The sequence below is a fragment of the Mastigoproctus giganteus genome, chromosome 2 (genome assembly GCF_048544385.1).
Source record: "Mastigoproctus giganteus isolate SK-2022 chromosome 2, ASM4854438v1, whole genome shotgun sequence".
Classification (NCBI taxonomy): domain Eukaryota; kingdom Metazoa; phylum Arthropoda; class Arachnida; order Uropygi; family Thelyphonidae; genus Mastigoproctus; species Mastigoproctus giganteus.
Window position 1 is genome coordinate 40,256,764 of NC_143576.1, and position 27,930 is coordinate 40,284,693.

At 38.1% G+C, this 27,930-nt stretch overlaps 1 protein-coding gene across 1 annotated transcript in view; it reads right to left on the reverse strand.

Annotated features, from left to right (window-relative positions):
• Positions 1–15,013, reverse strand: part of ATP8A (ATPase phospholipid transporting 8A1) — a 1,160,338-nt gene extending 1,145,325 nt beyond the window's left edge. Inside the window, exon 1 of the mRNA XM_090368461.1 lies at positions 14,897–15,013. Coding sequence (XP_090224587.1) covers positions 14,897–14,933 — 37 coding nt within the window. The 5' untranslated portion in view covers positions 14,934–15,013. The remainder of the gene's footprint in view (positions 1–14,896) is intronic.
• Positions 15,014–27,930: the final 12,917 nt, after the last annotated feature.

A 27,930-nucleotide genomic window follows, 5' to 3' on the forward strand; every position in this document is an offset into this window, starting at 1 on the left:
GATTATTACAGATTGTTAACAGGAGAGATTGCTTCTACTCCTGATTGTTAACAGGAGAGATTGCTTCTACAGGGATGGGATACACTTAAATAGAAAGGGTGCAAGAATTTTTGCTGATGCTGTCGAGGCAGTGTTAGGTGGGTCGGAAAACTGCTAGTTGGGGGGGATACAAGGACTAATAGATTAACAGTAGCCACTGGCAGAGGTGGAAGTGATTCTTGCACTGCTTCTATTGAAATGAGCAGAAGTCTGAAAAACAAGATGCAGGATATTTCAGAGACTGCTGGTAGTCATTGCGGTACAAGTAAACACATGGGTTGTGTTAGGGTAGCTAAGAATAGAAACAGGTGCATGTATACCTGCGTGTACACCAATGCTAGGAGTTTGGTAAATAAATTTGATGAATTTGAGGTATTGCTCAAAACATCAAAGGCAGATATTGTTGGGATATCAGAGACGTGGTGTCACACAGATATAAGTAATGCGGAACTGGAATTTGGGGAATACAATGTGTATAGAAAGGATAGACAGGACAGGAGGGGAGGAGGGGTTATGCTATTAATTAAGAAACACATAAAGTCCAAGGAAGTGAAGCCAGTCGACATCGATGGACAGGGCAGTGTCGAGTCAGTTTGGTGCGACATAAGCATAGGGAAATCAAAATTGAGAGTAGGAGTGTGCTATAGGCCTAATGACTCTGATGAGTATAATAAGATATTGTACAGGGAAATAGAGTGGGCCAGTAAATCTGAGAGTCTTATAATGGGGGACTTTAATTTCCCAGATATTGACTGGAATTTGTGGGTTGGTCACTCGCACACTAGCAAGGCTTTTGTGGATTTATTGGATGATTGTTTTCTACATCAGCATGTTCGTGAGGCAACAAGAGGGAGCAATACTCTTGATCTGATTATCAGTAGTGATTCTTCATGCATTAAGAACCTGCAGATAAATGAACCACTAGGTGGCAGTGATCACAGTGTGTTGAAGTGGGATTTACTCAAGGAGGTAACTACCATCAGAGGTAAAGGGAAGGGTTTTTGTTTTCGTAAAGGCGACTATGATGGTCTGAGACAGTATTTAAATTCTATACAGTGGGACCAACTGATGATGTTACCAACAGCAAACTCAAAATGGGAAGCATTCAAGGAACTAATCTTGGAGGCTACCAGGCTTTACATACCAACTAAGAAATATTGTTCAAGGTTTAGGCCTAAATGGTTGTCAGATGAGCTAATGAGACATGTGGCAGAGAAGAAAAATGCATGGGATACATACAAATTAATGGGTGACATGGAAGCCTATGATAGATATAAGTTGGTCTGTAACCAAGTCACAAAGGAGATTAGGCAGGCAAAGGCAGACTATGAAAAATCCTTGGCAAAGGATGCAAAGAAAAACAGAAAAGAGTTTTTTACATACTTGAACTCGAAAAGGAAAGGGATGAATCAGATTGGTCCACTGGATATTGATGGTTCAACAGTTGAGGATCCTGCTCAGGTGGCTAACAATCTAAACGAGTATTTTGCATCTACATTCACGCATGAGGAGTTATTCAGGAAGGAGAATGATGTAGGTAAAGTAAACATTGGCAGTGAGCTGGATGATTTTGTAATAACTGAGAGGAAAGTGGAGGAGAGATTGTTGAGGATAAACATAAAAAAGGCACCTGGGGTGGATGGGATCTATCCAGTTATATTAAAGGAGGCAGCAAAGGAAGTATGCAAACCCCTAGCCATAATTATGAGAGCTTCTTTGGACTCAGGGGAGGTGCCCATAGACTGGAGATGTGCAAATGTAACCCCAATTCACAAAGGAGGATCAAAGGCTGACACAAGTAATTATAGACCTGTTAGTTTAACTTCTGTTCCAGGTAAATTAATGGAGGCACTGGTTAAAGAAGCACTGCAGGATCATCTAGACAAGAATTCAGTTATAGCTCAGACGCAGCATGGTTTTGTTAAGGGCAGGTCTTGCCTGACCAATTTGATTGGATACTATGATGTAGTCACAAAAGAACTGGATGCAGGGAATAACTTTGATATTATATATTTGGATCTTAGAAAGGCTTTTGATACTGTTGCACATGGAAGACTGCTGCACAAATTGGAGCAGTGTGGCATTGGAGGCAAATTGCTGCTATGGATAAGGGGATGGTTGAGTGGCAGAAGACAGAGAGTGGTAATCAATGGACACTGCTCAACGTGGACTAATGTTATTAGTGGAGTTCCTCAAGGTTCAGTGTTGGGTCCGTTGTTGTTTTCGGTGTTTATGAATGATATTGATGATGGGATATCAAGTTTAATGTCCAAGCTTGCAGATGATACAAAGGTTGGCAGGGTCGTTAAGGACAATACTGACGCTATGCTGCTGCAACAGGATCTGGAAAGGTTGAACAGATGGGCTGAGAGGTGGCAAATGAGGTTTAACATCGACAAATGTAAAGTGCTGCATATGGGAAACAGTAACCCCAGAGCAACGTATCAACTCTGCGGTACTACACTGACAGTGGTGGAGAATGAAAAGGACCTGGGGGTAATTGTGCAGGCAGATATGAAGTTCTCTGAGCAGTGCAGACGAGCTGCAAGAGTAGCGCATGGTGTCTTGTCAATGATATACAGGAATTTTTCTAGCAGGGATAAGGAGGTGATTATTCCCTTGTATAAGGCAATGGTAAGGCCACATCTTGAGTACTGTATACAGGTCTGGAGGCCTCATTTCAAGAAGGATGTAGAGCTGCTGGAACGGGTACAGAGAAGGGCAACAAGATTAGTAAATGGAACAAAGGGTTGCTCTTACGAAGAAAGGCTTAAGTTTTGCAAATTACAGAGTCTGGAGACTAGGCACCGGCGAGGTGATCTGATAGAGGTGTATAAGGCTTTGAATGGTTTGAGCATGCTCAATGCCAATGGGATTCTTCATCTTTCTCAGAATAATCACCTCAGAGGGCATAAATTCAAATTGAGGAAGGCCGGATGTCGGATAGATGTGCGGAAATTTGCCTTTGGCCAGCGGGTGGTTGGTTGGTGGAACCGACTTCCATCACTTGTTGTTGAAGTTGATAGCCTAAACAAATTTAAAGCTCAACTGGACAGGTATTTCGAACGAACGGAGGGGTGAAATGGGAGTGGGTGTTTTTTTTTTTTTTTTTTTTTTTTGGCTGATGCTGAATAAGCTTGCTTTCTTGCATCATATGCCTCTGCTAATGCTAATGCTAATGCTATTACTAGAAATAGACTATAATTTGTTAATTTGTTGAACTCGGAAACATGATTTTTGATCATTCAAAACTTCACAATATTACAATAACATTAAAATGACAAAATATATCAAGTGTTTGCTCTAATTCTCATGTAATCAATGATATTGAAGGAAAGGGCATTCTTTGAATGTGCAATGAGAGTTCAGTTTCTCTATATACAATTAATAGTACAGACAGTATCAATTTTCATTCAAAATGCCAAAAAATAAATCAAATCTTGTGCAAAATTAATGGAATCATGGCTCACCAATCACGGAAAATATTTAACTACTCCAGATCAACCAACAAGCAAAAACACTGCACATTAAGGCCAAATAAATAATAATAAAATAAAACAAAAATTGCCACTTTTAACCAAGTCACTGAATCTCAAGAGAAGAAAAGAGGAAAATGACTTTTAGAAAGATGTCTTGCCTGGGTAAGTGGCAACATCCTTTTCAATGAGTTAAGCTTAAATAAGTTAGGTTATAAGGAAAGTGACTTTTCGAAAGATGTCTTGCCTGGGTAAGTGGCAACATCCTTTTCAATGAGTTAAGCTTAAATGAGTTAGGTTATAATTACAATATTTGAAAAAATATTGTATAAAAAACATAATATTCTACACAAATCAACCTTTCTGAGAAATAATTATTTTAATGCTATTTATGATAAGTTATTCATGAAAGTATTCATCAAGATATTTGAGAAAATTACATCTGGATGGCCATTGGTGAAAAGGCAGATGTTTGTGGTCATTATACAATGCATTTAGTACGTGAGAAATTAGGTGTAGAACATTCTCATCCACGTTTGCTTACTTTTAAGGTTCTCAAAAACATCACTCGCTACACGTTTACATGAGTTTCTACAAATTCTTTGCAGTTATTATGGCCAGTTATTAGGACCAAGAATCCACCTATGACGAAAATGCTTGAGTTTTTCTTGGTGATTCTAGTAGGTATGTGATAAAAGCAGTTTCTGAATTACAAGTTTTCAGCTGAGATCTGATCCACATTATTTGCTTAACTGCACCAGTTGATGACTCTCATCAAATGGTGCAATACCATCACTTTGCTTACTGGAGTCTTGAAGTGGTGGAACCCGTGTTTAGTCTCAGAGCAAAGCTGGGGCTAACCCCCAATTTCTTCCATCATGCAGTATGAATGGTATCTTTTGAGGTTATGATGGACATCATGACAAGGTCCAAACTTCCTTACATTTCGAGGACACAGCTCTAGAACACATTTGCAGACTGTCCGCTAGGTAGTCCAACAGACCGAACCTATCAGTAACTCTCTGGCATCTGGATCAGCTAGTGTATAATCTCACTGCTTCTGCTTCTACTCTACTCTGCCAGATAGTGACTGGAGGGAGTTTGAGTAGTTTGTATGGGGGGGAGCATTGTCAAAGCCACACTATGTCAAGGAACTGAGTATATTCTTGATACGTGTACACCATATTCAAAAATTTCATTATTTCATATATGTCCTCCCAACCTTTTCTTACTACTGAATACATCATGAATAGTCAAACTAATAACCTTAAGTGCAAAAAGATCTAAACCTCCCAAACACTTCCTTGTTCATTTCAAAAATATATGTGATCTCAGTTCCAATCTCTTTGATGTCCATTTCCACTTAGTCTGCCAAGAACAACATACTTTTTCTAACAGAATCTCGATTATCAGTTGATTCGACCACTACTCATCTCAGTTGTCCTAATTATTCGTTGTGTGATTCCTTTCACTTCAAAGGTGATACATGCACGTGTCCACTCTGATAGTCCCTGTCAGAGATTTAGTCATTTGGAATCTTCTCTGACTTAAAATCTTTCTGCCCCAGTCTGTCAAATTCATCTGTTATCTGTATCGGTTCTCCCAACTCCACTAATCAATTAGAACTCTTTGACTACTTCTCTTTGAAACTTGACTTTCTCCAATCCAACTTTCCTAACAATGAGGTAATTTTCCTTGGTGATTTTAATTTTCACAACTCCAGCTGGCTTCGGTTTTCTAGTCACATGTACCAGCCGGTCATGATGCTGAGGCTTTTGCAATTACTAATAACCTCAGACAGATTGTTCATTTACCTAGCAGAATAATAAGATCAAGCAATTCTAACCACACAGCCAACACTATCTTTTTCTCACAAACAACCGTCCCAAGTACATAGTTGAGGTAAGTGATCCAACAGGCACCTCATATCACAACTTGGTGATGGTCTCTTCCCCGATGGAGCCTTTCTCTCATGGCTATTTGCAACGTCATGTTGTTTGGCATTACAAGAATGCAAAATGCAATGATCTGTATGATTTCTATTCTTCATTTCCTTGGTTGCATAACTGTTTTAAGTCTTCTGATGACAGCATTGGTTCATATCATGTCAATGAAACTATTCTTGTAAGGATGAAATCATTTATTCCTCACTCCATCTTAAAATCTCATCGGCCAAGGTAAAGAAAGCCTCCACACAAGAAGCATGCAAAAGTTCAATGAAATTTACCAGTAAAAGTACTTTGCCGTAACAGAATTTGTATTGTTGCTCGCTGAATAAACAGACGATGGGTGTTATTGGTCTGGAGTAGAAGTTATTTCAGAGGTTTCAAGCTCCCATGGGATTCACCATGGCTGTAGAAGCAGTCTCTCCTGTTAACAATTATTATTAAGAATTATGTACTGAAAAAACTATGTCACCAGTACTGACAAATTACATTACATGACAATTTCCAAACAGATGTGTAAAATGTAAGTCATTCTGTATTAACAGAATGTAAAAGGAATGATATAATCGTAATGCTTTATGTCTTTTAGTCTGTATACTCATAAAACATTGGTAAATAGAGTATTTATTTACTAAGCAAAACGTATTTACTTTAAAAAACTGGGGGGAAAAATAGTAAAATCTTTTTGGCTATCACCTGCTTCATTTATTTTTATTATTATTATTATTATTAATATCCATATGATGCAAGGAAGCCTGAGGCTTATGCTGCACCAGGAAAAAAAAAAAAAAAAAATGTTCCCGAGTAACCCTGAGAGAGAGAGAGAGAGAGAGAGAGAGAGAGAGAGAGTCAAAAGTAGAAGGGAATCACCAAGAAAGAGAAGAATGATGATATCCAGCTCAGGACCCTGGGTGTGCCAAGCCCATACTCACCAGATGTGAGCCCCCGGGGTTGTATGCAGGTATTAAAGTTGTTACCTGACACCAGCATTACATCAAGGTTACACTGTATAATCTATGCTGAGATAGTGCAGTACAGAAAATTAGTAAAGAAATGGGATACTATTTCAACACATATACTGGGAAAATTAAATTACTCTGTCATCATCATCATCAGCCATTTTCAATCCACTGCAGGATGAAGGCCTTTCCAGCAACTTTCCAGTTCCTTCTGTTTTGTGCAATGGCCATCCATTTACTACCCACAAACTCATGAATTTCATCTGTCCATCTCCGTCGTTGTCTTCCAGGTTTTCTTCTAGATCCTCTTGGGTACTTTTTGTTATGTTATTTGGTTTTTAGGAGCATTAGCAACTAAGGCCATATTGCTCCGGGATATGCGGTGGTCATTCCCTGACCTTTCCGCATCCTCCGTATTTGGTGGTGACGGGCTCGAACCCCAGTCTAATCAAGAAGCGTGTGCTACGCACTGCTACTCCTTCCCACCTGGCTACAGAGGCGCCTCCTCTTGGGTATCATTCTGTTATTCTCTTAGTCCATCTGTCATCATGTATTCGAGCTATGTGTCCTGCCCAAGACCATTTTAGTTCTTTAGTTTTGATAAGAATGTCCTTTACTTGAGTTTGCTGCCTAATCCATGTGTTTCTCTTCTTATCTAACAGTCTGATTCCCAATATAATTCGTTCCATTCTTCGCTGTGTAGTTCTCAGCTTCTCTTCCATTCTTTTGGTGAGGGTCCAAGTTTCACTTCCATAAGTCATGGTGGTTCATTATTTTACGTTTCAGACAAATTGAGATATTGCTCCTCAGTATGTGACTATATTTCCTGAATGCTATCCATCCAAAATTTATTCTTCTCTTGACTTCCAGCAATTTATCATTATTATAGCTGATGACTTGTCCCAGATAAGTATATGACTCCACCTTTTCAATTACTGCTCCTTCAATCATTATATCCCTTTCTATGGCATACTTGTTCATCATTACTTTTGTTTTAGCCATATTCATCTTTAGTCCAAAATCCTTACAAACTGTGCATAACTGATTAAGATTTTCCTCTAATTCTTTGGGATCGTGGCTTATGACCATAATGTCATCTGCAATTCATAAATGGTATCTGCTCTGGTAATTACTCTGGTATTTGCTAAATGGTAATTACTCTGTAGTATGTATTATCATCTGAAAACATCTTGTCTCTCCAGTAATTGGGCTCGAGCTTACACTCTTTAGAAATTACCATTTTTATAAGCCCAACTCTGTCATAAGAGGGAAAAGAATCTGCACAAACAGCAAAGGATGAAAAACAATGGTGAGCAGCATTATTTTCTAAAACTATTTCAATGCTTGCTTTAAAACAGTTTAATAAAATATATTAGAAATAAACAGCTTCTTTACTAAAATGGGGAACATTCGTAGAAAAATGACCGTGCACACACACACACACAGAAAGCATTTCATATACAAAACTATATGAAGGTGCAGTAAAATGCATACAGGCAAAACAGGTAGTAGTTGACTAGTAATGAAAATAAATGGAAAAGTCCAAACTAGTAGAACAAATAGTTAAAGAAAGTAAGTTCACACAGCATTAGAAAAAAAAAAAAAAAAAAATTCTGATTTTACCTGTCCATCGAAGTAGATGACAAGCTATTGGAGGGAATCTCCATTAGCTTGTCATCTACTTCGAATTTATTCAAGCTATCCACTTCTACAACAGATGGAAGTTTCTATCGACAATCAACCACCCATTGGCTGAAGAAAAATTTATGCACATCCAACCCGCAATCAACCTTGCTCAATTTGAATTTATGCCCCCTCATGCATAATCTGAGCAAGAGGAAGGATTACATCAGCATTGGGCTTACTAAATCAATTCAGGGCCTTAAACACCTCAATCAGATCTCCTCATAGGTTCTTAGTCTCCAGATGCTACAATTTGCTAAATTGAAACCTTCCCTGGTAAAAGAACCCTTTTGCTCACTTCACCAACCTTGCTGCTGCTTAGTACCCATTCCAACACATCCACATCCTTAAATTAAGCTTCCAGATTTGTATGCAGTACTCAAGATCTGGTCTAATCACCTCCTTATCCCTAATGGCAAAATTCCTGTATATCATTCACAAAAGCCCATGAGCTCTTCTGGCAGCCTATCTACATTGCCCAACAAACTTTAGATCTGACTATATAATTGCCCCCATATCATTTTCATTCTCTACCGCCATGAGTGTGGCACCACACAGATGGTACATTAATCTGGGATTAATGCTTCCCATATGAAGTACCTTGCGTTTGTCAATATTAAACTTCAATTGCCACTTCTCAGCCCATCTGCCTAGATCTCACTGCAGTATCATACCCTAATTACACTTGGTCGTCGACTTGCGACCTATGCGACTTACGACCGGCCGCGACTAGGCATAGAAATGAAGGTATGTACAGTATCGCTAAATAAAAGATGAAAACATTACTGTATTTAAAATGAAAAATAAAAGATGATAAAAATTTAAAAGATTATAAAAATAAATTATAAAGATGATAAAAAGATTAGAAAGGTTAAAAAATACTGTTAATAAATATATGGCCGGCATACGACCGGATCGACTTACGACCTGTCAGTCAGAACAGAAGTCGGTCGTAAGTCGACGACCAACTGTACTAACATTAGCTACCTTCCAACATTTGTATCATCCGCAAACTTAGACATTAAGCCTGATATGCCTTCATCAATATTATTAATATTAAAAACAACAATGGACCCAGGTTGAACCCTGAGTGGACTCCACTAATACCATCAGCCAAAAAGAGCAGTGCTCACTGATAACCACTCTCCATCTTCTCCAACTCAACCATCCTCCTTTATCCATAGCAGCAACCCACCCTTAATAACACACTTGTCCAATCTGTATGAGTCTTTTATGCAAAACAGCATTAAAAGCTTCTCTGAAATCTAAATTATGTCAAAATTATTCTCTGCATCCAATTCCTCTGTTATTTGCCATAGTGTCTACTAAGATTGGTCAGACAAGATCACTTCTTAACAAATCCATAATGTGACTGCAGTATAACTGCATTCCTGTCTAGATGATCCTGCATTACTTCCTTAAACAGTGATTCCATTGTTTTCTCAGGAATAGAAGTCAAGCTAACAGGTCTGTAATGACTCAGGTCTCCCTTTGATTCCTATTTGTGAATTGGGCATATATTTGCACATCTCCAATCCACAGACCACCCCTGAATCCAAAGATGCTCTCATAATCCTGGCTAAAGGTTTGCCACCTCTTTTTCTGCCTCCTTTAATGTAAACAGGATAGATCCCATCCACCTCAGGTGCCTTTTTTTTTTTTGTTCTTTTTTTTATATTTAGCTTCAACAATTTCTCCTCTGCTTTCCCCTCAGTTAATACAAAATTATTTAGCTCTCCAACCAAATTTGACTCACTTCTAGCATCCCCATACCTAAAAAATTCCTCATATGTGAATGTAGATGCAAAATACCCATTTGTCCACAACCTGAGCAGGATCACCAACAGTTAATCCATTCATATCTAGGTGGGCAAATGCAATTCAATCTCTTCCTTCACTGTTTATATAAGTAAAGAAGACTTTGCTGCTTTTCTTATATCTGTCTTAGCTTAACTTCCTTAGTGACTTGATTGCAGATGAATGTAATGTGAGGTTAAAAAGACAATTTTAAAATTCTAAGTGGAAAAAGATTGAGAAAAAGAAAACTTTGAGGCTACATTTATGAGAAAAATTCAGCAAAAGAACATCACACAAAAATTTAAGTAATATACACATTTTTGAACATAAAATATAGCTTATAAGAAGTTACTACATTATCATGTGACACACAATTCCCAAGATGTAGGATTACTGAGTGGTTCTTAACTCTAATGATGTCATCACAATGAACACCATATAATGGAAATTACTCAAAATCATAGGCTATGAGTAATTTTCTTATATGTGATTAATGAACCACTAAAGGTTCTGAAATGTTATGCTCTCAAATAGTTAAATTGTGGGGAATATTTGTATAATTAATTTAAAATCAGTTGGTTTTTTTTGTGTAATGAATTTATAATCAGTTTTTAACCATAAGTGGTTAATCACCAGCACAAGGATCAAACAGTCTCCTTCATGACAACTTGAATAGGAATTGGATAGGACTTGGCTTCAGGAATGATCAGAAAAGTAGCAACTATGTTGATTTTAATGCTGCAAAATTTAATGCTGAAAGGTTTGAACTTGGGAACTAACAACTCCCAAAATAACTCAAACACTAGTAGGATCTCAAATAAAGAAATAAGAAGATAGCAGAAAGATAGAGAGATTTTCTGATTATAATTCATGCAAAGTATAAAGTCAGTAAGAGAGTTCCCTACTGTTGATTAATTGAATTCGTGAGAATGGTGCAAAATTACATCCATATGAGAACATTTTCAACAGGTGGATTATTGTGCTTGGCAATTATGTAACTTAGAGAGGATCTGATTGAAGACTGCATTAAAATTTTCATGGTTATAAATAATAACACAGCAAGGAACCATACATTTAAATTATGAGAGTAGAGAGTTACTGTTTACAGGAGAAAATTCAGTTTCTCCAGCAGAATTTCATCATTTATTCACCGAATTGTCATCAGTATGATTTATCTTATTGGGTAGCTCATGGTGACAGTTTAGGGCAGTGGTTTCCAACCTTTTCCAGTACAAGGGCCATATTGAAAGCTAGATTTGTTTTGCAGGCTGCACTGAGTGATTAGAGAAAAATTAGCGTGTTACAATTTCCATATCTCGTTACATGTAAAAGGAAAGTTTCTATTTTCATGTTACCGTTTTCTTTTTTTCCAGGCGATATATATAAAAAATGCAAATTCCCAACATTTAACATGCAACAAATCTGTGTCAGTGATTTATTTTTTAGATTTTATTATTAAAATTATAAAAATATTACTTACTTTTGTGTTTTAAAAAAATACTTTACTTTTGTTTTTTTTTTTTTAAATGCCTTACTTTTGCTTTTAAATGCTCACTTTAGAAAATTTACTGAAAAGGATCACAGCTTTTCAATATTAAGGTGAATAAATAAATATAATGATAGCCCTAAAATTGAAAATAGTAGAAAATTTTATTAAGTACAATACACAATAACATTTACTGAACAAAATTTAACATTTAATGAGATGATTGAGGCTAAATATTTTTAGATAACTGTTCAAATTTTGTGATGCCAATTCTCAAAACGGAATGAAAATAATCATCTGCTATCCTGTTTCTTTTTAAATATTTACAGTATTTGATTTCATGAGTGAAACAATTTGCTCACAAACATACGTTGATCCAAACAAAATAGCCATTTTCATGGCATTTTGTTTAATTAGAGAAAATGTTCAGATGGGAGAGCCTTGTAGAATTCAAGTATGTACTTTATTTTTGCAGATCAATAAGTTCAAGTTGCATGCTGGGATGGTAGTTTTCACCGTAGAAGTAAATGGATTCTCAAAAGACATACAAGCTTATGTCTTTATCATGAGATCTTGTATCAGCAAATCGACTTTCAAACTCATCAAAAAGTAATTGTAATAACAAGAGACAACGATTCTTGTGAAATATGTCTTTCTCTTTTAACTCGATACAACCTTCAACGTTAACTAAATTATTTTGCTCAATTTGGGATTTAAATAATAACTTATTTTGAAGTGATTTGATTTCACCATACAAATCAGAGACCAATTTTCCTTTCCCTTGTAGTTTTAAATTAAGAGCATTTAAATGACTAGAAATGTCTAAGAATTGCAAGATCAAACAGCCACTCCATATTTGATAGTTGTTTTATTGGTTTCTTTTTTTCTGTCATAAAAATATCAATTTCATGAAGTTTAAAGAAATGATATGACACTTTGCCAAGATTAAGCCATCTTACTGCACTAGGTAAAATTACATCTTCGTATTCAACTTCAATTTCTTAAAGAAACTGTTGAAACATACGGTGATTAAGGCCATGTGATATTATAAAATTTACAGTTGAAATAACCACTTCATAACGTATTGGAGATCCAATACATTCCCATACACTTTTAATATTTAATCCTAAACTTTCAATAGATTGGCAAAAATTTTCAAAATGATTTTCACCTGTAGCTGTTCTGTGCATATACAGGGATCAGCTAAATCTTCAAATGGTACAAAATTATCATTAATTCCACGTATGAAGATAAGGAGTTGGGCTATGTCATTTTCATCAATACTGTCATCCAGTGCCATACTAAAAAATTTCATTTGTTTTATGCTTTCCAAGAGTTGTTCCAACAAATTCTTTCCAATATCTTCTACTCTTCGCTTAATTGTTTGTCGAGACAAACTAATGTCTTGTATCATTATTCGTTTCTCCGGACAAATTTATTCCACAGCTTGCATCTAAATGGCATCACTGGACCACTAACGACTAGCAAAAAAAGCTGCATTTTCCTTGAATCATTTTTCTGTTATGCTGTGTGAACAGTAGATGGAGAGTTTGGTTACAAACTGTGGAGATGAATCACTCCGATGTCCTGGTCCAAAAGAAACAGGAAAGTAGTAGCATAGTTTTGGTATAGGGGAAAATACTGTTTTCTGAGAATCTCTTGGAGCAATAATACTGCTAGATCACACTCTGAATCTTAAAAAACTATCTATCCATTGACTGATCAGGTACACCCCTTCATGGTGACTGTCTTCTTGGCACAAGTGTGTTCCAGCACGATAATGCACCTTGCCACATCGCCAGTATTGTTCAAGAACGATTCCCTGAAAGTGAAACTGATTTCCAGGGGCCTTCACCACCAAACATAAATAGCACAGAATGTCTCAGGGATTACATGGATTGATAGATTCAGCATTTGGATCCTCCACTGCAGATATGACAGATCTACCAAACATGGTCCTCATGACATGGTACAGCATACCTCCTGCAATATTTAAAGGCCTTACAGTGTCCATGCCTTGCTATGTGGTGGCACTACTAGTTCCAGGAAGACATATCCACTATTTAGTAGGTGGTCATAACGTTTTGACTGGACAGTATATAAACATGTGTGTGTGTGTATAAACAAACACATCTATACAAATGTGGTGTATACATTTATGAGAAGGAAAAAAAAAAAACAAAAGTTGAATTAGGAAAAAATGCTAAAGTAAAATATGAGATAAAAGAATAAATAAAAAATAAGAGGAAGCTAAATGATTTTGTGATAACTGAGAAGAGAAAGATAAATTGTTGAAGCTAAACATAAAAATACACCTAGGGTGGATAGGACCTATCTAATCATATTAAGGGAGGCAGCAAAGGTTGCTGTTGTTATTTGGTTTTTAGAAGCATTAGCAACTAAGGCCATACTGCTCTGGGGATATGCGGTGGTCAGTCCCTGACCTTTCCAGATCCTCCGTATTTGGTGGTCACGGGCTCGAACCCTGGTGTAATCAAGAAGCATGTGCTACACACTGCTGCTCCTGCCCATCTGGCTAGCAAAGGAAGTAAGCAAGCAAACCCTTAACCATAATTATGAGAACTTTAACCCATGGGGCTTTCTTCTCTCTCTTTTTTGGCTGGTGCAGTGTAAGCCTCAGGCTTCCTTGCACTTCATGGTAAGAGTTCTTGCATATTTTGCACTATACTGTATTTATGTTTTTCTGCCTAGGTTTGTATTTAAAGTTCACATCTCAATGTTTAAATATTTGTGTTACATTAATAATTCTTATATAGAGAAATGGTGCCTTAAAATCGGCCAAAAACACTAGCCCGCAAAACCAGTTAAAATCATTTACATTATTTCCTATGGATGTTTGCAGAATATAATTTTCGGTGAAACATTTCCGCGAACATTAGTGGAGAAACGATGCATATGTCCATCACTGCTCCCAAGTAATAACTCCGTTATAACTTGGGAGCAGTGTTGGAAGATCAATGAATCCATAATTTCAATTCTCCAACTGAATAACTTCGGCACACACAACTGCTGTAAAGAAATCATATAACCAGAAGGCTACTGAACTAAAGAGGCTGGGCCACAGAAATACTGGTCTATTTTCAAAAATTTCAATAACGAAATGGTAGAAGTAATATTTTTATTTACATCCATTTATATTAATAAATAAAAATAAAATTTTCAACAATTTTAACTTTGTTTGAACAGGAAGTCAGTGCCTTCATCAACAGTTTCGATATCCTAAGAATAAGTAATATAAAATTTGTCTATATTTTCTCCAAGAAAAATAAACATTATATGCATTTATTTATTTATTATGGATAGGTTTATATATATATATATATTTTTTTTTTTAATTTATTCATTTATTTATTTATTTTATGAAAGAAGCATTTACCAACATACAGGGAACATATGTGCAACAAAATGCTGTAATTCATTTATGGAAAAAAGAAAAAAAAATCTTTTAATGTAATACGAGTTTCGTAACAAATCTGAAAGAACTCGTACCTTCTAATCTTTCCAAATCCCCATACACCCCAGGCATTCTCTTATTCGTATTTTCAACTTTCCACACAGCAATCACGATACAAATGTACCCGTTAATGCCGATGTTGCCAAATACGCGTTTGGTGCCGACATCTAGTGCGAAACAAATTTGTCATTCCAATAATTTCGGTAGTACCATCGCAGCTTCTTTAGAAAATTAATTATAAGATTTTAAATAATTGTAATATTTAATTCTTTCATGATATTGCGCCAAAATGTAGTGATTGTAACAATAAAAGTACAGATACTACGTCTCAAAAAAGGATTCGGCAAAGTATCAGCGAGTAAAAACACCTTTTATAAAATTGCGGACGACATTCACATTGCTAGTAGATTTCTGCTACCAATAGGAAATTTTTGGAATGGGAGGGATAAGGTAGATAAAACTCCCGGCAGGTACACCATTTTAATTATCTCATAAAATCAAACTACAACAGTATGATAGAAATTCTTTCAATGTAAAAAAAAAAAATTTTAAATATACCCATATACACATATCATATATATTCATTATGGCCGTTAGGTACTTTTTGTCTTTTAGTGGGCCTTGTCCCTAAGTATCTTTTCTCTTTTCATTTTCACTTTCTTCCCTTTCCCTTTATATAATATTTTGTTTATATAAATATATATAATGTAATTTAAAGTCAAAGTTACAGTTGAGAGAAAAATAAAGATAAAAACAAAATTGATTAAACAATGTATGACAAATGCACCAAAACGCGCAAAGCAGCAGTAAAGAATGCAAAAGTATATAAGCATGTAAGCATAGCTAAGTCTGATAAAGTTTACATAGATGGAGTTGAGAATTACACAAGGTGCCAAGGATAAGGACAGTACAAAAAAAGAAGTAATATAGATTTGAAAAAGGCAAAAGAATGTTAATATCCTAAAAGTTATGATGAATTAAGAAAATTATGGGCTGAATTGCAGAGCCAATTTGGAAGTGAAGGAACTGTAAAGTAAAATTATTACAGTTCCTTCACCTCCAAATTGGCTCTGCAGTTCAGCCCATAATTTTCTTAATTCATCATAACTTTTAGGACATTAACATTCTTTCGCCTTTTTCAAATCTATATTACTTTTTTTTCCTGCTATCAGTGGTGTAATTCTCACCTCCAACTATGCAAACTTTATCAAAACATATATTTTTAAAATTCAGCGTGAAGTGATAGAAAAATGCATTCAGGTGGAATTGTAAGAAACACGCACACACACATAAGGTGTCGGTGTAAATTCAAAGGGATTATTTGCATAAGAATTATTTTAACAATTTTTGTTCGAAAATACTTGCCTATCTTGGAACAGGCTGCAAAGCCAGACATGGACTACTAAGTGTAATAGCCAGACATTGACTGCTAATTTCAAGGCACCCCAGAAAGTACCCAAAGACCATAATGAATATAAATGATATCAAAAGAGCGAGAAATATGGGAGGAAGTAAAAGAAATATAAGTAAGAGTAGAAAGCAAATAAATACATCCTTCTTATAAATGCACCGGAAAAAAAAATATATATATTATTTTTAGGCCACCCGAATAATGAAATTCATCTGCCGTGCTGTGTATCTTAGGTCCGGTAATTGCGTGTGTTCTATGGTCGATTTGTCTGTTTTGCTGGACGAAAAACCTTGCTATCTACGCTGAGACCGACTAACCCAGCCACGGAATGAAAAAAGCATATAATATTTAATTTTTAACGATTGTAATAGCGTTAACGCCACATTTCCATAGCACTGATACCACATTTCAATAGCACTAACATAGAAATCAAAAACATAACAAAGTTAATTCGCTGCACTAATAAAAACATAAAATAATAAATAATAACAATGTGTGTGTGCGTGTAAATTTAAATAAAACTAAATGCAACTAGGCATAACATTTTAAGAGTTTCAGATTCTATATCTATATAATATCGGTGTAGATACACTATAGACAACTCTTAAAGAAAAACTACGATAGTAGTGTGAAATGCATCATTTCAACTGAATCTCATATTGTGCTCGTTTTTCACAGCGAGTTACCCATGTATTGCACTACCTCAAATAACGCTTCGCTCAAATAAGACGGCACCATATCAAAGCTACTTGCATGCGTGTGGGATAATAACTCTACTATCCACTTGTCCCTATTAAACATAGAAAAACAAAAATTAGAGGGAAAGTTATAGTAGGAGAGGCAGAAGAAAAGAAACGGTGTAGAAGAATGAAAGGGACGAACTCCTTCAACTCACACTTCTCAAAAACTCATAAACTCTCATGAGCAGAAGCCTGAAAAACAAGAAGCAGGATATTTCAGAGACTGCTGGGAGTCATTCCAGTACAAGTAAACACATGGGTTGTGTTAGGGTAGCTAAGAATAGAAACAGGTGCATGTATACTAGCGTGTACACCAAGGCTAGGAGTTTGGAAAATAAATTTGATGAATTTGAGGTATTGCTCAAGGCATCAAAGGCGGATATTGTTGGGATATCAGAGACGTGGTGTCACACAGATATAAGGAATGCAGAACTGGAATTTGGGGAGTACAACATCTACGGAAACGATAGACAGGATAGGAAAGGAGAAGGGATTATGCTATTCGTCAAGAAACACATAAAATCCAAGGAAGTGAAGCCAGTCGACATCGCTGTACAGTGCAGTGTCGAGTCAGTTTGGTGTGACATAAGCATTGGGAGATCAAAATTGAGAGTAGAAGTGTGCTATAGGCCTGAAGACTCCGATGAGTATAATAAGAAACTCTACAAGGAAATAGAGTGGGCCAATACAGAAAACAATAATCGACACAACAATGAACCTTGAGGGACTCCACTATAACATTAGTCCACAATGAGCAGTGTCCATTGATAACCACTCTCTGTCTTCTTCCCCTCAACCATCCCTTTATGAATAGCAGCAATTTGGCTCCATTGCCACACTGCTCGAATTTGTGCAGTAGTCTTCCATGTGCAACAGAATCAAAAGCCTTTCTAAGATCGAAATATATAATATCAAAGTTATTCCCTGAATCCAGTTCTTTTGTGACTGCATCATAGTATCCAATCAAATTGGTCAGGCAAGACTTTCCCTTAACAAAACCATGCTGTGTCCGAGCTATAATTGAAGTCTTGTCTAGATGATCCTGCAGTGTTTCTTTAACCAGTGCCTCTATTAATTTTTCTGAAACAGAAGTTCTATAATTAAACAGAAGTTCTGTAATTAAACCTCTCAAACAGGTCTATAATTACTTGGGTCAGCCTTTGATCGTCCTTTGTGAATTGGTGTCACAATTGCACAACTCCACTCTATGGGTACTGTCCCTGAGTCCAAGGAAGCTCTCATAATTATGGCTAAGGGTTTGCTTACTTCCTTTGCTGCCTCGTTTAATATAACTGGATAGATCCCATCCAACCCAGGTGCCTTTCTTTTGTGTTTATCTTCAACAATTTTTCCTCCACTTTACTCTGTTATTTAGATTATCTAGCTTACTGCCAGAGTTGAATACACCTCCTGCATTCCCCTTGCTGAATAACTCTTCATGTGTGAATGTCGATGAAAATATTCATTTAGTTTGTTAGCTACCTGAGCAGGATCATCGACAGTTGAACCATCGATATCAGGTGGACCTATCTGATTTATCCCCTTCCTTCTAGAGTTTACATAAGTAAAGAAACCTTTGCTGTTTTTCTTTGCGTTCCTTGGCAAAGATTTCTCGTAATCTGCTTTCGCCTGCCTAACCTTGTTTGTGACTTGGTTACGGACCAACTTATATCTATCAAAGGCTTCTGTGTCACGTGTTAATTTATATGTATCCCGTGCATTTTTCTTCTCTGCCATATGTCTCATTAGTTCATCTGACATCCATTTAGGCCTAAACCTTGAAGAATATTACTTAGTTGGTATGTTAAATCTACTAGCTTCCAATATTAATTCTTCGAATGCCACCCATTTTGAATTAACATCATTAGTTGATCCCACTGTATAAAATTTAAATACTATCTCAGACATCCGTAGTGGCCTTTATGAAATAAAAACCCTTCTCTTTACCCCTGATGGTAATTACCACTTTGAGTAAATCCCACTTGAGCACACTGTGATCACTGCCACCTAGTGGTTCCTCTATCTGCAGATTCTTAATGCATGAAGAATCACTACTGATAATCAGATCAAGAGTATTAATACCTGTAGTTGCCTCCCGAACATGCTGATATAAAAAACAATCGTCCATTAAATCCACAAAAGCCTTACTAGTGTGTGAATGATCAACCCACAAATTCCAGTCAATATCTGGGAAATTAAAATCCCCTACTTCTCTGCCGAACTGCTCATTATACCAGATTCATTAGGCCTATAACACACACCTAGTCCCATTTTTTCTTTCCAGTACTTATGTCACACGAAACAGACTCAACATTGCATTGTCCACCAGCATCAATTGGATGCACTTCCTTGGATTTTGTGTTTCTTAATTAATAGTACAACCCCTTCTCCCCCCCCTTATCCTGTCTGTCCTTACTGTACAAATTGTACTCCCCAAATTCTAGTACTGCTTTCCTTATATCTGTGTGACACCACATCTCTGATGTCCCAACAGTATCTACCTTTGATGTTTTGACCCTCAAATTCATCAAATTTATTTACCAAACTCCTAGCATTGGTGTAGATGCACCTGTTCCTATTCTTAGCTACCCTAACACAACCAATGTGTTTACTTGTACCGCAATGACTCCCAGCAGTCTCTGAAATACCCTGCATCTTGTTTTCCAGGCTGCTGCTGCTTATTCAATAGAAGCAATGCAAGAATCACTTTCACCTCAGCCAGCGGCTACTGTTAATCTATTAGGCCGTGTTTCCCCACCAAAGCTAGCAGTTTCCTAACCACCTAACACTGCCTAAATAGCATCAGCCAATATTGTCGCATCCATTCTATTTAAGTGTATCCCATTCATGTAGAAGCAGTGTCTCCTGTTAAGAAGCACAGACCAGGCTGGGAAAAATTCTTTCCCTTGAACCGTGCACAATCTGTCCAGTTCCAAATTGATCAACACGGCTCTCATCATATTCTCCATCCTATTTGTTTGGGCAGAATTGCAGACACACCTAGAGTACTGTATACAGGTAAGGAGGCTTCATTTCAAGAAGGATGTAGAGATGCTGGAACGAGTACAGAGAAGGGCAACAAGATTAGTGAATGGGACAAAGGGGTGCTCTTACGAAGAAAGGCTTAAGTTTTGCAAATTACAGTGTCTGGGAATAGGCACCAGCGAGGTGATCTGATAGAGGTGTATAAAGCCTTGAATGGTTTGAGCATGCTCAATTCTGATGGGAATCTCCCTCTTGCTCAGAATAATCACCTTAGAGGGCATAAATTGAGATTGTGAAAAGACAGATGTAGGATAGACGTGAGGAAATTTGCCTGTAGCCAGCGGGTGGTTGGATGGTGGAATAGACTTCCATCCCTTGTCGTGGAAGTTGATAGCCTAAATAAGTTTAAGGCTCAGCTGGATAGGTATTTCGAACGAACAGAGGGGTGAAGTGGAAGTGGTTATTTTTTATTTTTTTATTTATTTATTTTTTTTTTGGCTGATGCTGCATAAGCTTGCTTTCTTGCATCAAATGCCTCTACTAATGCTAATGCTTTCAAATTCAACCTAATTCACGGCTTTTTTCAACATCGACCTCTACTTGTTAAGTAATTCCGCCGGTCTCATACTCTTAATATCATTAGTGCCGTGTACAACAATATCACACTTTGTGTCCTTAAAAGATGATATCTGCTCTATAACGACATCAATGTTTGCCCCTGGCAGACATACCCTGCTCCTGTTCCACCTGTCCTTTTACATAGCATGTTCCTTGTTTCTCTGACAGTAGTCACCAACAACTACTATTTCCTGTGGGACTAGCGCATTCTGCCTTGGGGGGTTGCCGCTTTGTTGCGTGATGTTCAATTGCAAGCTCTGGCATTGATGTGGGCAGCTGAGAGCTTGATGGGGCCCTCAATTGAGATCCTTCGAGGACATCCACTCTATCCTTCGAGCTCTCATATAGGCCTATACCAACACTGAGTTGTCGCCTGATTTCCTAACACTCCTTACATGGCGCACACACACAAAGACATTTCCCTCGGCAATATCATGTCTCATACCTGATGACTCCACAAACATCAAAGAAGCTGCGCATTTTAAAAGGCTGTGGCTCAGAGGAGAACTGACGTCAATTCTCCTCTCCACCGCACTCCCATTAGCTTGAGGCTTTTGCTTTGCAGCTCTGGTCTGAATTACGATTTCGATTCAATTTGAATAAAATTTCAATTTCAGTACAAAATTATAACCTTAAACATATCTCAATGCAGTTATAACCCTATATATATATATATTTTTTTTTTTTTTCCCTGCCAGTATAGAGTATTATCTCCGAGTTTCCTTGTATAATTTCTGTATCAATTTACGTATTAATTAATAATGTTACGTTAGTAAAATAAATCGTTATGTATTTAGTTAAAAAAGTACAATTTAATTGACAATGAAGTTTAACAAGATTGATAAATTTTACTGATTAATTGATATTATACAGGGTGGGTGTCTCAAAAATATACGGCCTAACTTGAAGAATGAGTTCCTCATACGTAGACAAGAAAAATATTTTATATCAGCATAGTTCCGGAAATGTTTAGTTTCCGCGTTTTGAAGGTCTGTCTATGACACTTAACTGTTCACATCACCTTATAGTAATTGTTCAAAATGTCCACCTTCTGCCTGAATACAGCCCTCACATCGACGTCTCATGGACTCCCGAAGACTATGCCAAATTCCTGACACGTTTCTGATTGTCTCACAACCTGCCACAATTCGACTGCGGAGTTTCCACATCAGCTACCGGAGTCGAATACACCAATGACTTTAATGACCCCTCAAGAAGAAATCTAGTGGGTTTAAATCAGTTGAGCATGGAGGCAGTTGGTCCACTTCTACTTAACCACCGACCAGGAAACCTTCAATTCAGGTAATTGCGGGCTAGGTGGCTGAAATGTGCGGGAGCGGCATCGTGCATGAAGTGTGCTTGTTAACAAATGATCAGTGACGTGTCGTCCAAGAAATCAGGCTTGTTGTTTTCCAGAAAGTTTCTGTACGCCTGCCCTGTAAGTTTATTTGGAAGTACATGGGACACAAATAAGTTATCACCAAAAACACCTGCCGAGATGTTGAGGCTGAACTGCTATTGGTGATGTGATGGAAGAATTGCACGTGGGTTTTCCTCAGCCCATACATGCTGCTTGTGAAAGTTTTGGATTCCGTCTCATGTGAACTGTGCTTCATCTGTGAATATCACTAAGGCAGGAAAATGATTTGTACCACACTGTTGGAAGAACCACTGGCAGAACATTACTCGCGCAGGGTAATCTGCTGGTGACAAGCCTGTACCCATTGCAGATGGGAAGGATACATTTGGTGTTCTCGCAACACTCTCCAAATAGTCAAACGTTGAACAGCCAGTTGCACTGCTATTCTGCGTGTGCTGATTCCAGGAGTGGCATGCACAGCATCCAAAATCTCCTCCTCTACTTCAGGAGTCATAGTCTTGGTCGTCCACTGTCGGCAGCACGAGGTGTAAAGGTCCCATGTTCACAAAGGCGACTCTGGATACCTTCAAACGTTTTCCTGTCTGGACATCTTTGTTCTGGGAACCTTTCGTGGTACAAACAAAGAGCCTCCAAAGCATTGCTGTCCGCCAAACCGTTCATAAAGTGCATATCCACTTGCTCCTGATTTGAGTACATGATCGGAATGGAAAACTACCAGATTCTGTCAGTACCTTGTGATGAAGGAAATCACCTGCGGGAGATAAGACATTGCGGTTAATAACTCAGGAACCAAGCATTTCCCAGAAGGTACAATCCAAGAGTAATTCTATTATATTGAAGGTGAAATCGGATAAATAACTGACAAGTGATCAAGTTAAGACTGAGTTAATAGGCCGAGTTGCCCCTGTTTTAACGGATGTGAAGATCGTGTCGGTTCGTCCGATAAGAGATAAACGAGTGATTATTGAGGCTGCATCAGAATCCGATGTTGACAAGATTAAAAACTGTCCATAAGTTCAAAATCTCGAATTGGAGGTTGAGAAGACCCTTCGACGATTGCCGAGATTTGTGATTTTTGATGTAGACCCAGAAGTAAGTCAAGATATTTTAAAGAATGAACTTTGGGGAAAGAACTTGGCTGATGAGTGTGTCAGCAAAGATCAAGTACTCTCAGAAATAAAGGTTGTGGCAAGGAACAAAGCAAGAAACTCTATAGGGTACAATTATGTGGTGGTTTCCCCACGTATAAGAAGACAATTGGTAAATTGTTCTAGAGTGTTCTTGAAGTGGAGTTCGCATCGAGTCTGTGAACTGTGGAACCCAACGCAATGTTTTAAATGTATGGCTTATGGCCATGTGGCCCGGCACTGTAAAGTTGACGATTTCTGCGGTCACTGTGCCTGGAGAGGCCATGCATTTAAGTCTTGCAGCAAGCATGCGGACACTCCGCAATGCGTTAACTGTCCGAAAAGGAAATTGCCCTCTGCGTTGCCGCAAATGATCAGGCGTGCCTTGATTATTTGTGTGCTGTCGACATCTTGAAACGTCGAATTGAAATGTAAAGCAAGCAGTGTGAGATATTTTCCTAAAGACGGATGTGTGGCTTCTCCCGGTGGTAACCCGGGGTCGTCGGTTATAGTTGATGCTGAGGTTGTGGTACAGAGGGATCGGGCTCAAGTGATATTGTAAATAAGAATGGTGGAATTGTTTTGAGTTGTAATGTTTAAAACAAAGTATATAGATCAATTTTATTATTATTTGTTTGGCGGATTGTCAAACGTGGTTTCCTGGATAGGGCAACCTACCTCCTCGTGGTGGGGACGGTAACTTGTGGTGGGGGCGGAGACGCCATCCCCACTAAGAGGCTAAAAGTTGTTCTATCTTGGTTTAGATCTCTTTAGTCAAATTAACTATTATAATTGTTCATTAAAAATTGACCAAATAAAGGTTGTAACAAATGTAACAATTATGATGTAAGTGGCAGATGAGCTGCGGCTCAGGGGACCCTTAGGTGTAGTTTGATTAAATGGAGTACGTGATGAAGGAAATCACCTGCGGGAGATAAGACATTCCGGAACTATGTTGATATAAAATATTTTTATTGTCTACGTATGAGGAACTCATTCCTGAAGTTATGCCGTGAATTTTTGAGACACCCTGCATACCATACTATACTAAGCTAACGCTATCTAATACGGGATTAACATTGTATCGTATAACAATGGTGGCAAGTTACGAACGGTAAATCTATGGACACTAAGTATTAGTTAACTTCCAAAATCTCGTTATCTAAATTCATAATAAACCAATGATCTATAAGGTCTATAAGCAACTGATGACTGCTTTGCGTTTAGAATTTCCTCTTAAATTCTGTGCAGTGGAACCAACTGCACAGAATTTAAGATTTCTCGGAGATCCCTTTCATCACCTTTGGAAAAGAAAAATCCTTCCCTTTGTACTTGATGTAGTTTCACCTTCAAGTTAATCCTGCAGGAAGAGTTTCTGCTGATAACCAGTTCAAGGGTATAGCTTTCTCTTCTCTTTCTCTAACATGTGAAGATTGGTGGTTCAGGTGAACATATCCATTATTTCCTCTGGAACAGAAGGCATGCTAACAAGTCTGTAACTGCTCCTCCTTTGTGAACTTTGTGTACATAGGGAAGTTGCCTGAATGGCCAACATCAGACATCACTTCTTCTGTACTACTTGATAGATTGCAGCTTTGTTTTATTGTGAAAAATATGAAGTAACAAAATTCCCAAAATAGCTTACACACTTTGGGACTGAATTAAAAATATATGTATAACAGAAGTTGAAGGAAGGCAAACTTTCTGGGTGCACCACAGGGCTATTTTTTTTCCTATTCATAGATCAAAATACAGAATGTTTCATAAAGATAGGCACGCATTTTAAGAATTAAATGTTAATTTAAAACTTCAGTAACTATTATTATTGGACGAGTACAGGAGCAATATGACGACTTCACATATTGTTTAATTTCATCTTTTAATTGATCTATCTGCCATTGTGGAAGCTGACAGCTTAAATACATTCAAGGCTGAACTATACCAAATTTTGGAGGGAATGTATGGGTGAAATGGGAAGGGTTTTTCTGTTTTTTTTTTTTTTTTCTGGCTGATGCTGTATAAGCTTGCTTTCTTGCATCACATGCCTCTGCTAATGTCAATGCTAAATCCATGCTGCAAATACAGTATAACTTCATTACTGTTTATATGGTCCAGCCCTACTTTTTAAACCAGCATCTCCGTTATTTCCTCTGGAACAGAAGTCCTGCTAACAGGTAGTAATTGCTTTTTCTTTGTGTACATAGGGAAGTCCCCTGAATACAAGTATGCACTCACAATTACAAGAGACATTTGAAATGTTTATGCCCAAAGTCTGAAGGGTTTATATGAGAAGATAGGTAAAATTAACATTTTAAACAGAGTCAATAATCTTTTGGCACCAATACTGCTGTGTTGATTCCAGCTGCAAAGAAAGAAGTTTTCTCTTGGACCTCCATGAATGCATCCATTGCAGCAATGACATCACTGACATGAAAAACGAATGCTGGCCAGGTATTTTTTCAAATTAGGGAACAGGTGAAAGTGTTAGATCTGGTGAATACAGGCAATGATCCAAGGTTTCAAACCAGCATTCATGCAGTGCAGCGACAGCAATTACTTGTGAGCAGGTATGTTGCCTGGTGGAACAATACTCCTTTGCTGAGTTTTCCCCTGGCATTTTTTTAGTGTGGTCTGTGCTTGTTAACAGGAGAGACTGCTTCTACAGGGATGGGTTACACTTAAATAGAAATGGTGCAAGAATATTTGTTGATGCTATTGAGGCATGTTAGGTGGGCTAGAAAACAGCTGGCTTGGGGGGGGATCCATAGACTAATAGATTAACGGTAGCCGTAGGCAGTGGTGGAAGTGATTCTTGCACTACTCCTATTGGAATTAACAGCAGCCTGGAAAGCATGGTGCTGGAGATTTCAAGAAATGCAGGGTGTCATCATGAAACAAGTAAATACATGGGCTGCGTTAGGGTAACTAAGAGTAGGAACATTAGCATGTATACTTGCATTTATATCAATGCTAGGATTATACACCGATTACCAAAAATATTATGACGACAAAGTCGTTATGCTGTTGTTGTTGTTTGGTTTTTAGGAGCATTAGCAACCAAGGCCATATTGCTCCGGGGATATACAGTGGTCATTCCCTGAGCTTTCTGCATCCTCCGTATTTGGTGGTGATGGGCTCGAACCCCGGTCTAATCAAGAAGCATGTGCTACGCACTGCTGCTCCTGCCCACCTGTCGTTATGCAAATCAAAGCAACTGCAGGGGAACTACAGCATGTGCGCAAGTCGGGACATGGTAGAAAAACCACTTGATACTGAGCTCCGTTAATCAGTATTACTCTTGTACTTGAGATGGGAAAGGAAGCAGATTTAGGCGAGTTTGACAAATGCCAAAGTGTAATGCAGACAACTGGGTCAGAGCATATCTGAAACGGCATGGCTGGTGGGATGCTCCCGGTCTGCCGTGGTTAAGCCCCTACTGAAATTGGTCCGAGGGAAAACCCACAAACCGCCGGCGAGGTGTTAGACGACCCCAGCTCATCGATGCTTGAGGTGAGTGAAGGCGCTCCCACATGGTACGTGGCAGCAGAAGGGTGACTGTGGCAACTTGCCAGTAATTGGAATGCTGGTGACAGGAGTAATGTGTCACAACACAGTACATTGAACCCTGCTGAAAATGGGACTGTTCAGCCGCAAGCCACTCTGAGTGCCCATGCTAACCATGGTTCACCGGCGACATGCCTATACTGGGCACGTGAGGAAGTGATGGCGCCTGGGTGCACTGTGGGATGAAAACAAGCTGGTGGTGGCAGTGTCATGCTTTGGGCGATGTTCTGCTGGGATACCCTGGGTCAGGTCATCCATGTGACGGGCACTCTGACGTATAAGACCTACCTAAACATCACTGCTGACCAGGTACACCTTTTCGTGGCAACGGTCTCCCCCTCTGGCAGTGCCATCTTTCAGCAGGATAATGTGCCATGCCACACCACCCAGATTGTTCGAGACTGGTTCGCGGAACGTGAGGAATACTTCCAGGTATTACCCTAGCCTCCAAATTCCCCAGACATCAATCCCATCGAGCATCTGCGGTTTGTGTTGGAACAGCAACTGCAATCCGCGGAGTCTCAACCACAGACCTTACAGGAGTTAAAGGATTTGCTGGTTATGTGTTGGTACCAGATATCACAAGACACATTTAGAAATCTTGTAGTGTCCATGCCTCGCCGCGTACGAGGCATGGACACTATTTATAGAGGACCAACGTCATATTAGATAGGTGGTAATAATATTTTGGCTCATTGGTGTAGTATATAAACTTGTTGAATTCAAGATGCTAGCAAAAACATCAAAGGGGAATACTGTTGGGATATTGGAGAAGTGGTATCACGCAGATATACGGAATGCAGAATTGTAATTTGGGTAGTGCAATTGTACAGAAAGGATAGAAAGAGAGGAGAGATTATGCTGTTAGTTAAAAAATACAAAATCTAAGACAGTGCATCCAGTCGACATTGGTGCAGGTTCTCCCAAGTATCCTATTGAATGGGCACCCCCCCCCAGAGAATTTAATTGCCTGCCCAGCTAAAATTTAAGTAATTCTCGAGGTACTGTATTGTATTGCTCACTGATCTCAATCAATATTAATGCAAACATATTATGCGATTGAGGTCAATGCTACAGGAACACGTAATGTTAAATTATTATGCAATTAATTTTTGCTCTGGATCACTTAAGACACATTTAAAAATAACAGAAAATTTTATAATATTATGTAATACACTTCCCAACTCGGCTAATCCATAATGCCACCGGGCTGGCAAAATTTTCTGGAGAGAGAGAGCAATGT